The sequence below is a fragment of the Anarhichas minor genome, unplaced genomic scaffold, assembly GCF_050575085.1.
Source record: "Anarhichas minor isolate MPS153535 unplaced genomic scaffold, ASM5057508v1 ptg000014l, whole genome shotgun sequence".
Lineage (NCBI taxonomy): Eukaryota > Metazoa > Chordata > Actinopteri > Perciformes > Anarhichadidae > Anarhichas > Anarhichas minor.
The window spans coordinates 10,924,579-10,939,761 of NW_027466460.1; the positions used below are offsets into that span (position 1 = coordinate 10,924,579).

At 38.8% G+C, this 15,183-nt stretch overlaps 1 protein-coding gene across 1 annotated transcript; it reads right to left on the reverse strand.

Annotated features, from left to right (window-relative positions):
• Positions 1 to 3,703: 3,703 nt before the first annotated feature.
• On the reverse strand, positions 3,704 to 11,424 carry tmem154 (transmembrane protein 154). Its single transcript, XM_076091929.1, has 9 exons — positions 10,971 to 11,424; positions 10,143 to 10,202; positions 8,585 to 8,629; positions 8,381 to 8,416; positions 8,069 to 8,248; positions 7,666 to 7,720; positions 6,557 to 6,633; positions 6,098 to 6,140; positions 3,704 to 5,049 (listed from the first exon to the last, which is right to left on the reverse strand). The coding sequence occupies exons 1-8, from the start codon at positions 11,065 to 11,067 to the stop codon at positions 6,109 to 6,111; spliced, it is 582 nt and encodes a 193-aa protein (XP_075948044.1). The 5' UTR covers positions 11,068 to 11,424; the 3' UTR covers positions 3,704 to 5,049; positions 6,098 to 6,108.
• Between the last annotated feature and the right edge of the window lie 3,759 nt (positions 11,425 to 15,183).

Genomic DNA, 15,183 nt, shown 5'->3' on the forward strand with positions numbered 1-15,183 from the left:
GAGCATATTCAATAGCTCCACTAACAGATGCAAATTCTCTATTAAGCCACCATGACTTCATTGTAAGCAAACACATGTTCATTGCTGAACAAATAAAATACAAGATTGATACCTTGAAGGGTCGATTACTTTGTGCACAAATCCTAACCTCACTCACTGATGGTTTCACAAGTAGTTTATCTGAAGAGAAGTTGAAGATAATAAATCATTTTTATATTAGACGGGGATCCAAATTTGCATGGTGTGTCAGAAATCACGCTGCTGGAAAACGTAGACTTAATTTTACGTCGAGCCACATTTACTCATCGGCAAAATAAAAAAGCCAAAACAAGTTATAATGGATTCGACTGCTGCTGCTGCCTCTGCTGCTTAGGTTAGCCCTCTAGTACCAGTCATGGTTAGCTTTGGCTCACGGTCATTTTCATGTCCTGTATCTGGATCCTCCAGGGAGAGTCTGAAACCCTGAGATATCACTAAGCACCAAACATGTGATCCTGAGAAGTGTGGAATTGAGACTGGCAGCTAGTCGATGAAGACTGAAACACAGACCCTGGATACAAAGAGCGACTGTAAATATCCTCACTTTGTTACTAAATACTCTCTAGCTGTGTGTTTTTGAGGAAATTGCTCCTGAAAGTGGACTCTTCTCAAAGCTTAACTCAAAGCCTGTGATTTTCATTGGTGTCATCTTTCTATGTGCTGTTTAGGGCGTTTTGTCAGTAAAACTAAACAGTAAAATATAATACTGGATAATCTTGCGTGTTGTCTGTGTCAGCTCTTTAGAAATACTGAGATTGTATCTCAATATTTCCACATACAAACTGCAGAGGGCTTTGAAGAAACCTGAATCATCATACCGTGTTTATTTCATTAAACAGTTTTCTTTAATCTTTTTTGTTAGTTTTTAGTCATGTAAAAAGGTTGTACATCTCAAAGTTTCCCTGTTGTCTAAACAGTGACTTCTTAAAATAAAGTAATGTCAAGAGTGATTTTATATGTATGTACTGCATTTATAAAATAATGTATAAATAACACGTGTTTGATAACCCCTCACATTCTTCTTGAGACCCCTTGAGGGTACCCGACCCCCAGACTGGCAACCAGTGGTTTTCTAAGAGCTTTTTCCCCCTCCTGAAAATTACATTCTCGTAAGTTAAAATAGTTGAATTGTTATTATTTATTCCCTTCTTTGTGCTTGTCCAAGTCTAAAACAAAGTTGGTCTCACCATTTAAAAGTCCCATAATGTGTAACTTTCAATTATAAAAAGTAAAATATGTGCCTCAGATTCCCAAATTTTCTTGGAAAAAAGTACAGAGGCCATGACCCCAGTGTCCTCAGCTCCAGCCCTGGTTGGTGTGTCTTATCAAATGTTGTCCAAATGGGGCAAGAAGCAGTCTTTCAGGCAGAGAAAAAGTTTCACACGCTTTAAACTGCTCATCACGACTCTACAAAGGACCAAACTCAAAACTATTGTGAAGTAAGTCCCTTGTAATGACACAAACACACTCTCTCATTCTCTCTCACACACACACACACACACACACTCCCTGGTGTACGCTGTGTTTTCCACTCAAAGATTGCCCAAGAATGACTGAATGCGATGATTGCGACAGACGGACGGTGCTCTGTAACATCACAGCTCTTGAAAGCAAACAAACACGGCCGTGAAATGGAACTGATAGAGTGTGACAGGCAGCCAGAGTGCCTGCTGGGTAGACTATGATTCAGTCCACACAGGCTTAGTAAATTCAGAGCGACGGGTCACTGGAAATGCGATGTTATGAACGTGCCCTCTGAGGGATTACATCACATTTCTGTTCACTGTTAAATACATGACTTTAATCAAAGATATAAACATACCCCTCCTCACATACACCTTTAAAATATATATCATACCTGGTGTGTGATTTACAGTGTTTGTACTTTATCTATATGGTAATATTGTATTCATGAATTCATTTTCTGTCCATCTACTCAGTGTCTCAAGCACAATGTGCTGACACAGAATGAAATACTACAAAACAAATCCCAGTAAAATAACATAACAGAAATAAGTAAAATTAGGATAAACTCTTTAATAAAGTTTTTCTCGTTCAGTCAAGTTTTTCACAGCCTCTGGGTGTCAACTGCAAAGACTGTGACCCGTTTTAAGTTTAGAACAAAGAAAAGACCTCTGTCCGAAGATCTCAAGCTATGCACCACAAAAGGTCAGAAATAAAACAAAGGGAAACACCTTGAGTAGCCCTAAATGCAGGTAAACACCCACGTCGTCTTTGAAAATCAAACGCTAGAAAATGTCCGTCTCCAACCTAAAGTCAAGTGATGGGTCAAAATTATTACTTTTGACGGAGCACTTCTAAAGCCACAGAATCAAACTGATTTCATAGGCTGAGTAGTGGCATAACACACGACTAGTATACTCACTGGAGTGCCTCTTTAAATTTGATTAATAACATCATAAAATCAATTTCTGGGGGCCAGTATGAAGAGGGAATGACAGGTGTAAAGTGGTCACACAGTTCTGATGAGAAAGCCTTGGCAGCTGAGGTCTGTACGGTCTCCTGTTAGTAGTTACTTTGTGAAGACAAGAGGCTGTTGCAACAATCAAGGTGTAAAAAGATAAAAGAATGTATGATAGTGTGTGTTTTAGTAAAATTTGAAACAGATCTTACTTTTGAGTTGACAGAAACATGACAATTACCTCCAGACAAAAGGCAACAGGCTTGATGTACCTGTGTAAACAGTAATTCAGTATTTCCTTATACACGTTACTTGATGATCATGAAAATATCGACGTTTAGTCAGCAGCGTCTGAGCAGCCAGACAGCAGTGACGATGCAGACACTGTGAGGTGGCAGACAGAACTGCTGTCTGGAAATCTAATAATGAGAAAGAGAGAGAGAGAAAAAGGAGTGAGGGACTCATTTTGTCATTTGTATTCATTGGTTTGCATGGATTGTCTGCCTCTTACCCCCTCAGACCTTCCACTGGTTTGAATTCCATCACACATACAGAGCACACAGAGGACTCATCAGTGGATTTATAGCAGTAGAGAGCGTAATGAGACAGAAACACATACGGGACAGATATGTGAGGCACTTTAAACCTGCCGTTTTGTATTTAATGTTGCTGAAAACAGGAGACAACTATCATGTGTGCCTGGATGGAATATTCCATTAATCTTAATTATTTTCTATACACATATATGACAGGACTGCTAGCAGCTATTTAGTGGTGCTTTGAGTTAAAACATCAACATGCTAACATGCTCACAATAGCAATAGTAAGATGTGGATGTTTACCATGTTCTTCATCTTAGCAATAAACAACGCTAATTAGCATAAAGTACAGCTCAAGCTTCATTCTGCAGGTATTTGCTTATAAAGCAAAGTAAAACATTGAGATGGTCACCAAACTTTTACATTAAATAAAACTTTTATATTACAATTCCTTGTGAGGGGGAGATGAATGAGTCTATGTGAGTTCTTGTCAATCCATCCAATAGCTGTCGAGGCATTTCACTCAAAACCACAAATGTCAACCTCGTGGAGACGCCAGAAAAAAAGACACGGGTCCACCAATGTCAGTAGGATTCATCCTCTGGGAACCATGAATGTCTGTACTAAAGTTGATGGCGATCCATCCAATAGTTGTGGAGATATTATAAAAGCAAAGCAAAGCCCCTGAGGCACACTGGCATCGTGATTTTTTTCAAGAGATTTTATTTAACGAAATTTCGTTCAAAGCTTCATCAGCAAAACAACAAGACAACAGCCTCATATGAAATATTTACAAAAGGCATTCCTTGAAAATAATATCTTTTGATATACTGTATTCTCATATTTATAGTGCAAGATAATGCAAAATACTGACTGACACGTTCAGAGAGTGGCACTCTCATGAGTCATGACTGCTTAGATGCAACACTTTTTATCCCAAACCTGAAACAAAACAGTCAGAGAGTTATTATCTACTGTATAGTGAGATGAAAACCTTAACAGGAGCAGCTTTTTGAAAGCTGCTTCAGCAACGGGTAATAATTCATCAAAAGACTCAGAAATGAGTGCAACTGCTTTCACGCTTAGAGAATTCATGAAAAACACTCAGTCCTAACCAGCTCTGCACAGGCATGAAAAGGAGTGGCCTTCTCTGTCATGCATGCCTGCAATCTTCAACAGGATATTTCCCCATTAAAACCTGCAGCTGGAGGGAGTCACACAGTGTAATACAACAAAGAGGCTTTGAGCTAAAGAGAAGCCATCAGCAGAAACAGTCATGTCTGTGGTGAAGACGAGAAGAGTACCGGCCTAATGCGCTCTAAGATAACCACATACTCCACAGTATGAATCTGCAGAAAAGCACAGTGATTTTTAAAAGTTTAATCTAAATACTTTTCACCCTGTTTGATGGATTTGGGCAGAAAATGCCACGCATTTCCGTGGATTATAGCCGATGACTTCTCGACAGTTCAACAATACAATGAAAACAGGCAAAGCATCTACACATCCTCCATCGCAGACTGAAAACTCTTTCGTTCAGACAACACCATGGCACATAAAATCTTTCTCTACTTCTTACTGTCTCTAAATTTAGCACTTGAAGTAGATCATCATATTTAGTCAATGTAATAGCATGATTCGTGCACTTTTTGGAGTTACACCCAAATGGTTGAATGCACCTTTTGTCAGTAGCTTTGGATAAAAGCGTCCGCTAAATAAATGTAATGTAATGCAGCAATACATGAAAGGCACAACACTGATCAAAGAGCCACTATTCAACAAGTTTAAGTCCAATCTTTGTCCACTGAATACTTTCAGGGACAATAAGTTGCTGGTAATGTTATTCTTTAAAAATGAAAATAATGTTTGCTAGTGTCCTTCAAGAGTTGTCTAGTGTCCTTTAAGTGTTGTGTTCCCTGACAGTCATATTTAGTTGCTGTCGTCACAGTTGTTTCTGGATTATTGTAGAGAAGGTCAGAACAGCCACGTTGTCATTGACACATTGTTGACTGTGTGTTCTTGCATGCCTGGAGAGCGTCCTTTGTTGACCTGCAGAAATCATGGGGGAGAGAGAGAGAGAGGTGACAATGTCCGAGTCAGAGAGGTCACTCCTAAATAATACTGTATCTGAACTCTGGTGGCCTGAGTCAGGAGCTGTGATGTAGTTCACAGTCATTTAGTCAATTCAGAGTGTGTGTTTTTTTCCTGACATTTGACTTAAATAGTCCCATATAGTGTGTTAGAGGTTTGAAGAATCTTTTTAACAGCCCTGACAAACAGGGCAGAGCTGCTGCAGCGTGTAAACACAGCAGTAGTTAGATCCCATCTACTTTGGTTCTGACATCTCTTGTGTAACCTAATGTGTACAGAGGGCCTCCACGTTGAATGAAAGTACACTCTAAACTCTTGCACAGCTTTAGAAATAAAATCCTGAGAAAAAGAGCCGTGTGTAAATGATGTTGGTCAACATCTTTTACACCGAAGCGGATCTCGACCTCGCCTTCCCAGCGCTTCCAGTAAGGAGACTATTCCGGGGTTAAGTTGCGCCACACTTCAATACATGCCTGGTGTAATGACTAGCAGGTGTTGGGAGTGTTTGTGCTTTCAAACTGTAGCATGACGCAAGGGTCACAGTTCATCGTAGCTATGCTGAAACCAGCTGCTGCATCACAACAAACACGGGCTGGCAGGAAATAGCAAACACTTTTGGAAACAGCCCAAGTCGACTGTTGATCTGTATTTTGTTTCATTATTGTGTGAGACAGATATTTACATGATTGTTTTGATTGTATTCATAATAAAGAAGCAGGTTAATAATATAACATCAACATTACCAAATAAACTCTCAAGGTTTCTGGAAAACAAAATATGAGTTAAGCTAATATATACTTATGCACTTTATTTCATGCATTTATATTTGTTTTGATATCTAAAAACAATATTTTAGAGTTGAGAAATTAAAGGCATATTATAACAAAAAGTGATAATTTTACAAGTTTATGAGAATAGCTCTCTGAGCGTGAGGTATCATGATGACAAGGAACTGAATACAATCTGCATGTGTTCATAAACTAAATAAAGTGAAAATTGTACTCACCACAAATAGATTCATGCGTGTTTAAAGTCCTCTGCAGGTTCAACTAGAACAAACAAAGCAATTAACATAGACATGAGATTACTCAAACATCCTCTAAACCCTCAAACTTTAAAATACGCTGTTTACAAAAATGACTATGCGATAAACTGGCACCAACAATTAGAGCAACAGTGACCTCTGCTGGATAAACTCTGCCAACTAATCTCACTGTAAGAAATGGATCTTTTTTTTAAAAAGTGAATAAAATTAACTGTGAATGTCTGGTGTCATTGACTTCCAGACATAACCCCATTGGGAGTGTGTAATCCAACTTCCAGAGATGGGTAACATATAATATTCCTCAACAGATCCCCTCAGAGTCAATCTAACCTTTTCTGCAGAAAACATGACACCTCTTGTTTTTTCTTTGACAGATTCTTATGCTTTAATGTCTTACACGCCTTATTTAGAGATACCTACCATCCTTTTTCATCCATTGGCCCAACTCTTCCATTTCTAGCTCCAGCACAGAGGGCACGTCTTCTTCAAACATGGGCCTGGAAGATACAAAGTGTTTAGACATCAAATAAGACACAAAAAACAGTGTTAAAGTGGCAATCTCAAAGATTTTTAGTTAAATAAATGTATGTTAGGTTACTTTTAATCGCCAAAGGAGGTAACAGCAGTGGTGATTGAGCCTGTGGCCCACTGACGAAAGTACTGCAATATTTGAATATTTGCAGTTTTACAAATTGTGATGACATTCCCAGAAACAAATGCTGTATTACAGTTTTTCTCCATTGCACACAAACACAAAATTGAATATGGAATTTCGGACGCAACCCAAGACTTCAGACTGTTAAATTCCTTTGGTTTCACTCAAATATAATTTTTTTAATCAACCAGTACTGAAATCTTAAGGATCGCCACTTTAACAAACTAACTTCAATGTTTCTGACACCAGCAGTTGGTTTCAGTTGAACCCCATTTCCTTCTTGCTGTACTAATTCAATGTTACAGTAAGCTTCCTTTGGTCTTAGGCCTTCTCTTGTTTATCTAATTTTCACTGATTTAAAATCTCATTTAATTTATTGTGTTTTGTCCAATACTGTTTTCACAGTTTCACAATTGCTTCCATAAAGACTTCGAGGCCTACATCCGTCTTAGACCTTTATTTGAGGTGCTTTTTGGCTCCCTGCACAGCCGTGCACCTACACACAAGAATTTGTTTGCCTTGTATCTCAATGCAAATGCAATTTGGTGACCTCAATGAATCAAGATGTAGATATAATGTTTGAGATTTTGTTGATGTTCTAAGTAGTGAAGACAGATATGTAGGTAGGACTTGTGTTAACTCTATATTACTTCAGCATAACTCTCACAGTAGTATGCACATGAAACCTAAACCTCTTTTGCACAAAGGTCATGTTTTTCAAACAGGAAAAGGGTCATCTCTCTCTAAGCATTTGACATTAAGATGGGCTACTGAACATTTCTTTGAAATGTATCATTTTACGCTGTTGACAACAGTCTTTCAAGTTAGCAGCTGTAACAAAAAAAAAAACAAGAGTTAAATTCTCAATACTTACATTGGCACCTTCTCTGTACTGGACCCATCCAAATATGGATCCTCTTTTCTCAGCTCTATGAGAAGAGAACACGGCTCAGTCATCGTTATTGTGATAAATCACCATCTTTAACTTAAAAGAGCCAAAAATAAATAAGTATTCATGAGTTGTATTAATAGCAAACATTGAAATGTAGCTGAGGTGTTTTCAACAAAATCATTTTAATACAGGAAACAAAAATGAGGACAGATTTAGCGTCAATTCCCCGGCCACACACAGATAATCTATAATTTAACATGTTTATGATTTAGCAGGTAATTTGATGTTTTAAATTATAATACACGGATCTCTTGCAATGCTTTAAATGTGATAAACAAAACTACATTCACCCCAATGAAAGTGTTCCCTCTCGTGATGGACATACCTTGATTCCTCACTTTTTCGTTCCACCTGCGGTTGATGAAAATACCGCAAACTATTATGCCGATGATAATGACCACCAGCACCACAGGGATCAGGATGACGATGGGACTCAAAACCTCCTCCTCTCCTGGTACGTCGGTTGGACCTGTAAGATTGCTGTCCACTGTGGTTTCTGAACTCTCTGCAGAAGCAAGGCAACGGTCGTCTGTCTTTAGATTTGTTACTTCTGTCATAAATGTTTGCTGCCGCAGGGTCATTGTCATTGTCCGGACATTTAATCAAATGATACAAGTCGTAAATTACTGTGACATACCATAATCTTGGGGGGAGGTGGTCTGTTCTGAGCCACCTGGAAACGACAGCAGAGGAAAGATTAGATGATTTCACTGAAACAGGTCAATGAGTACTGACGTTTTTTTCTTCTCTAATTCTACTTCTTTAATAGCGTTCCTGAGGGTAGATGGAGGTTTTTCAGCAAAAACAACACCATATAGATATGTAGCTGTTGTGGACTTACTGTTATGCTCTGTAGGGTCCGGTGCTGAAGTGGCATCAGAATGCACTGTTTCGACAAACAAAGAGAGGCATCATGATGACGGCATTCTCAACGAGTCATTCTCATGAGCTTTGAAGATTCATTACACATGGCCAAAAGTATGTGGACACCTGAGCATTATCTGATTATTTGACGCCTCATTCAGAAACCACAGGCTGCCTTACAGTAATCTGCTGTTAGAACAGCTTCCACTCCTCTAAAGAAAAAAAGCTTACAACAAGTTATAACTTGTAGAAAGTCTTCACAGTCATTTTGTGCAGGCAAGACCAGGTAGGTTCAAATGCATTAAAGACAGTGAACCTCAACAACATGTTTTGACCAGAATGAGGAGCCAATAGTGTCTTTCAGTGAAACAGAAGTACAAAACTCAAAAGTCTTATAAATGAACCAGGGGTTTAACACAAAACTACCGTCTGTGTCTGTGTTTATGTCGTAAAAAAATATGTATTCCTATCTGTATCTGATAAAATAAATAAAGGTGTCCCCTCACCAACCACCACTCAGTCCACTGACTACAGCCCCTTCACGGGTTGTGCCCTGTGACACCACACACAAGGCTAAAAGAGAGTAAAGACTTTATATTCTATAATTAAAAATGTTCTCATGGTAGGTATTCTTAAACGTTTGTTTTTTTCATTTAACAAAAGTACATCAGTGTTAATAAGGTATTTTGCCCTGAAAAAATACAGTCCAACTTTCTAAAGTTTCTTGATTTACATCTGTAAATGTCTGATCAAAGAATAAATCAACAAAACTAAGAATCAAACCAAATTCTGGTTTCAGCTCTTTCTGAAAACGTTTTCACTATAGACCTGGCTTTGTGCAGGAGGGGGTATTGCCATGTTTCCTCAAACTGTTGTCACAAAGTTGTGATCACACTATTGTCTATAACATCGTTGTATGCCAACCAAAATGGCCTGTGCTGTTCTCAAAGTTGGTCTACAGATTTCCTGGAGTTAAAACAAAGTTGGGCAAAACAAATAAAAATTAAAAAAAACTCCAAAGCTTTAACATATGCTGCGGCTTCTTTCTGGAAACATGTAAAAAAGTACTTGAACATCATGGTAGCCGTATAGTGACAATGTATGGTCACAATATCCCCGGTTTGATTCCAACTAGGGACCTTTGTTACATGTCAAACACCTCTCTCTCTTTACCTGCATGTTCCCCTTCTATCTCTACACTATCAGCTACTCTGTCTAACAAAGTTTTCTTCTATTTTTTAAAAGAAAGTAAATGTCAAAACGAATTACCATTGCTGAATTTATTGTTATTTTTGGATCCACATAAATGTTTCACTTATACCGCATTTAACGGTTGTCTTGTCCTGTTTGATGTCGTACTTATTGTTGTAACAGTGTTTTTTATGCTGCTCTCTTGACAAAGTGTCTCTTCGACAAGATATTTGATCTTGTTAAAAGAGAAAAAATGGGACTGAGCGGTCTAGCCCCACAGTGTCCACATACATTTTGGCCACATAGTGTATTATTATTTCTTGAATTTATTATTCTCGTCTTACCTTCAACTGGCTGATTAGCTGTGTCAGTGTTTGTAACATCATCTTCATTTTCGCACAACACTGCAATTCAACGCCTCTCGTTACTTTATGGTTACCGTCATGTCATTGAAAAAGATAGTGAAACTTAAAGGAAAACATGTGCAGCGTTCATATTGAAAGTGAATGAATGAGTACACAAAGTGAATGAAGTCAGTTACTTCTGCTGGGACTTAATGTGCGTAGTTTCTAAAACAACATCTGAGAAACTGTCACAGTCAGATCACACAGGAACTTAAGTGACTTCCGTGAGCATGTTTTCAAGCCGTTGCTACAGAAATCAAAACTGTTGCAAAATGCACCTACTGGACAGCACAGAGTAGGTGGAGATATTCAACATGTTGAGCAATTAGTTCCCGACAGAGCTTTGTCACGATGTAAAAGATTTCACTTTGAGAGAAAAAAGTTCCTCTTTGCTTCAAACAAAAGAGGAAAGCAAAAGATCAGTTTTATAAATACTAAGACTACGGTGTATATTGTACAAATATATTTGGTACGCTGATCTTGGCTTTAACTTAAAATAGTTTAATTTGAAATACAGGAAGGATTAAGCTTCTACACGTGGCATATGTTTTTACAAAAAGTGTTTAAAAAGTGAGTTTCGGCCAAACTGTAACTTAACCTCGAAGTACTTTGGATCCTCAAGCCTTGCTATTTCATTCATCTGCCCTATCAAGGCGTTCCACTCACAGTCACAAAGGCAGAAACTAAAGCACAAAAAGAGAAAGCAGGGAGGAGGCAGGAAAGCGTAGGTGAGTTGGGAGGGTAAAGAAACTAATCTTCGAGTCCTACCTGTTCCAGTCAGAGTGGTCAGCAGCAGCAGCAGCAGCAGCAGCAGAGGAGTCTTCATCCGGGGCCCTCTCATGCTACCAGTCCCAGAAACAAACATAGTGCCATTGTGTGCACACTTCCTTCTCTACTGTCACAGCATCACACTTCCTGATCTGACTTAACATGTTAAAAGGACGGAAAAGAAAAAAAAAGACTCGCTCACACACAAACACACCCTCAGATTCACTCAGATAACTCACTCGGATGTGATGCAATCGACTGTGTGCTTGTCGATACAAGTCTGACGGCTCCTCAGCTGCAGTACAATCACATTCCTGCTGGTTAGGTATGCAGCCCTATGGAGCGGGGAGAGCTGAGCAAACTTTAAGGAAGGAATAATAAACTAGTTGTGTGTGAGCTCAGTGAGGGCCAGCTGGTCGTGTATCTCTTCAGAGAGACAATGTGAATGTGTTGAGCTGCTGCTTAAAATAACTCGCCGGCTGTGAATGTGCAGCATAATTGTTTGTTTGTATGAGAGGCAGGATTATAAAAATACTAATTAAAGAAAACTGGCATGAATATGATGGTCATGCAGTTATGATTCTCTACGGATGAAGACTGTAGGCCTACTTTGAGAAGACTGCAAGCTTTTCTTCATCTAAGAGCAGAAGGTAGCAGGTTTCCACATGATGGCTGGGGTTTGAGGTTTCTATCAACTGTGACTATTATCAATACACCACAAACGGCCTTAAAAACCATTGTCTGCCACTTCCTCTGAGTACTGGTTGTTCGTTCTCCTAAGCCCGAAGAGGATTAGGCAATATTTTGTAACTCTTACACGAGAAAGAATCTAACTAAAGGTTAAGTGATCCAGGACACTTCATGCTCTATGACAAAAAAAAAACACTTTCCTGTTAAAATAGTAAATAACTTCAAGATCCATATGTCACAGTATGGGCATGAATCTAAGATTACCTGACCTGATTAACTGATTCTGACCCACAATCCTCTGTGCCGCAGGTATATGAGCAAGAAATTCAAATTCAAAGGTGCCATGTTATGAGGAAGTAGTGTGTCCCAATTGAATGCACACTGCATGCAACAGCACATACTTTGTTAGGGCAGCTGCAGTATGTGCTAAAAGTACAAAATAATGCATAATCTCTCCAGCGTGTTCTTGGTCTACCTTGGGGTCTCTTCTGGGTCTAACCCTACCCTCCAATGAATAGCCTGGGCTATCACCACGGGGCTAGCACCTTAATAGCCATGTGGTGGAGGAGTTTGTGTGCTCCAGTGACACTAGGAGCATCTGGGGCAATAGCTCCTGGTAGGGTCTCCCAAGGCAAAGTGATCCCATGGAAAGGGTTAGACCGAGAGTGGGGTTCGGCCGGGCACAGCCCAAAAATAAATCAACATAAAGCCGACGCCTACCGCAGGCAAAGGCGGAGGGCCTAGGCGGAGGGCCTAGGCGGGCCGACCCCTGACAGTGCAGACTGAAGATTATCAAAGTTATCGCAAAAATATTCTGAGTAGACATTAAAATGTGTCCCAAATTTCATGCAAATCCTTCCAAAAATTGAAGAGACATTTCTCTAAAAAATGAAAAACATCAATCACATGTTGGCGCTAGAGGAAAGGTCAGAGGAAAGTCATACAGGCCCTGTTACACAAACTTCTAAATAAACTTATTTGGAATAAACATCACACACACACACACACACACTATCAAATAATACACAACACAGAATAACAGTGTATTCGATTTCTGAGCTCATTGCGTGAGGTCAAATTTAAGCGACGACTTTTGCCGCCTCAAAACTTTTGCCTCTGGGAAAACCAGAAGTGAATGAAGTTTTTCTGAAGAATCTCTTGCTTTATAGTTCTCGTCGGTGACTAAGGAGTCATCTTAGTATCCATGGCTGCCGTTGCTCTTTCAAAAGATTTATCTATCTAACTGTGTCATTCAATCTGAGTCGGGTGTAACTCACTTCAGTGGACACACACTTGCTTTGTTACTGGGAGTTAGTGGCATTCTAGTGGTGGAAAAGTACTTTACTTAAGTACAGTATTGAGGTACGTATTTGTACTTTACTTGAGTATTTCTATGTATTTCTATACTCCACAACATTTGAGGGGGAAATATTGTACTTTTTACACCACTACATTTATTTCACAGCTGATACTAGTTACTTTATAGATTAAGATTTCATACAATCAAATATTATGATCATGTTATAAAAAACAAAACATAGTTAATGACTGAACCAGGTGTTCCCAGTTGTTTGCACTTTCACCAAATAGTGATAACGCCTCTAAACATTTGTATAGCAGAATTTAGTTTTTTCTTACTTCCCGCTCCTTACTCCAGCTCCTGCTTACACTAGATGCATCAGTATTAACAATCTAATAATGTCATATATAATGATATTCCAGTAGTGGACATTTTTCAGCAGCAGGAGTACTTTTCATTTTGATACTAACCCTGACTAACACAAAAACTAACCCTAAAAAGAAAAGGTATTTTGCATTGGCCGGGAACTGAACCTCAGGCCTCTCACCTGCCAGGCAAGAATTCTACCACTGAACCACCAATGCGCTACAGGGATGTGATGGGTGTAGTCCGTATTCATAGTACACCTGTGATGGGTGTAGTCCTTATTAGTACCATTTGATAAAATTCCTGTACTTTTTTTACATAAAGGTTCTGAGTGCATCTTCAAAGACTGGACTTCATAGCTCCCCAGAAAGGTCTTTTTAAAGGAGTTTTATTTCATTGATAAAGTGAAAAATACCAGGTGTCTCCTACCTTGAAAGTGTTTTTTTCTTCTTCTGTTGGCATTGTGAAATAGGAGTTCACCACAGACGCACATGACATTTCCTGTTGAACAAAAGAAAGGTGAAGACACACATGAAGACTTTATTGCAAGAAGCATATTGACACCTGAACATCAAACCAATATGTGGTTGTTGAACATCTACACCACACAACCATAGGCCTTAATCTGCTTCTATAATAGCCACCACTCTTCTTGGATAGCTTTCCGCAAGATTTGCGAACCTGGCTGCAGGGATTTCTTTTATTAAGCCACAAGTGCATTAGTGAGGTTGGGAACGGAAGTTGGGCGATTATCTTTAACTTCATCTCAAAGGTGTTTGATACTGTAAATGGGCTTGAGGTCAGGGCTCTCGGAGACCAGTCAAGTTTTTCCACACCAAACTGGGAAATTCCTTTACAGATTTTGCTTGTGCACGTGTTGTCATGTCAAACTGTTGGCACACAATTTGAAACACTTTGAAACTGTGAACAACAGCCCCTGATCAAACGTATGTTGACGGTATGTGTGTCCACTATAATACCACCAACAAATACACATTTCGGGGCCTAACATCAACTAGCTTTTAAAGTTGTAAGTTCGTTGCTCCTGATTTTGAAATGTTAGTGTGAAGCAAACCAGGGCTTGTTCCCCTGCCTCATATCTGATCTTTTAAACATATGAACCAAGCAAAGCAAAGCAGCCTGAGGTGCTGGAGGAACCTGACTGGTCTCAACTAGTCTCGCTGCAGCAGCTTGAACTGGACTGATCAGTAACATCGCATCCTTGTTTGGGTTGTTCATTGGGAGCGGCTGGGGGTTTGTAGATTTTGCGGATGGACCTGATTTGCGGTGGGGGTTGAAGCATTTTGAGTGAAACTGTATATGTGTATATGTATGTATGTGTGTATGTATATGTGTGTATATGTATATATGTGTGTGTGTGTATGCATCTAAGTATGTGTATATATATATATATATACATATATATCATTTTTATTAATTCATTATTTTTATTTTTATCTTTTATTATTTTATTTTATTTATTTCATAGTTTATTTTTAACGTATCCAACTGTCTCACTGCTTTCTGTCAAAGCACTTTGTGAACTCTGTTTTTAAAGGTGCTATATAAATAAAGTTATTATTATTATTGTTATCCATAATAATAATTTGTAGGCCTAATTATGTCTGTGCTTTACTCATCTGTCTAATCGCCGAATATTTATTCATGAATCATCTCAACACTATTTAGAAATTAAGTACGGCATAGATAATAATAGGTTTGTGTTTTTTGTTTTGTTTATCATAAAACATGCAAAAAACATAGAAAATTACATCATTTTACAATTTGTCATAGTGTGCTATTTCACATTTCTCAAACAGTTGGAAACAGGGGATAATCAGACTTAAACATCTACTT

What these genes read in the sequence shown, in the direction of transcription:
- tmem154 (XM_076091929.1), bottom strand. Translation starts at nt 11,067, where the DNA reads ATGTTTGTTTCTGGGACTGGTAGCATGAGAGGGCCCCGGATGAAGACT. An exon ending in GGACCCTACAGAGCATAACA is followed by an intron (nt 8,417 to 8,584) that starts GTAAGTCCACAA and finishes TGTCGTTTCCAG; the next exon opens with GTGGCTCAGAACAGACCACC. An exon ending in CCAATGGATGAAAAAGGATG is followed by an intron (nt 6,141 to 6,556) that starts GTAGGTATCTCT and finishes TGTTTGTTCTAG; the next exon opens with TTGAACCTGCAGAGGACTTT.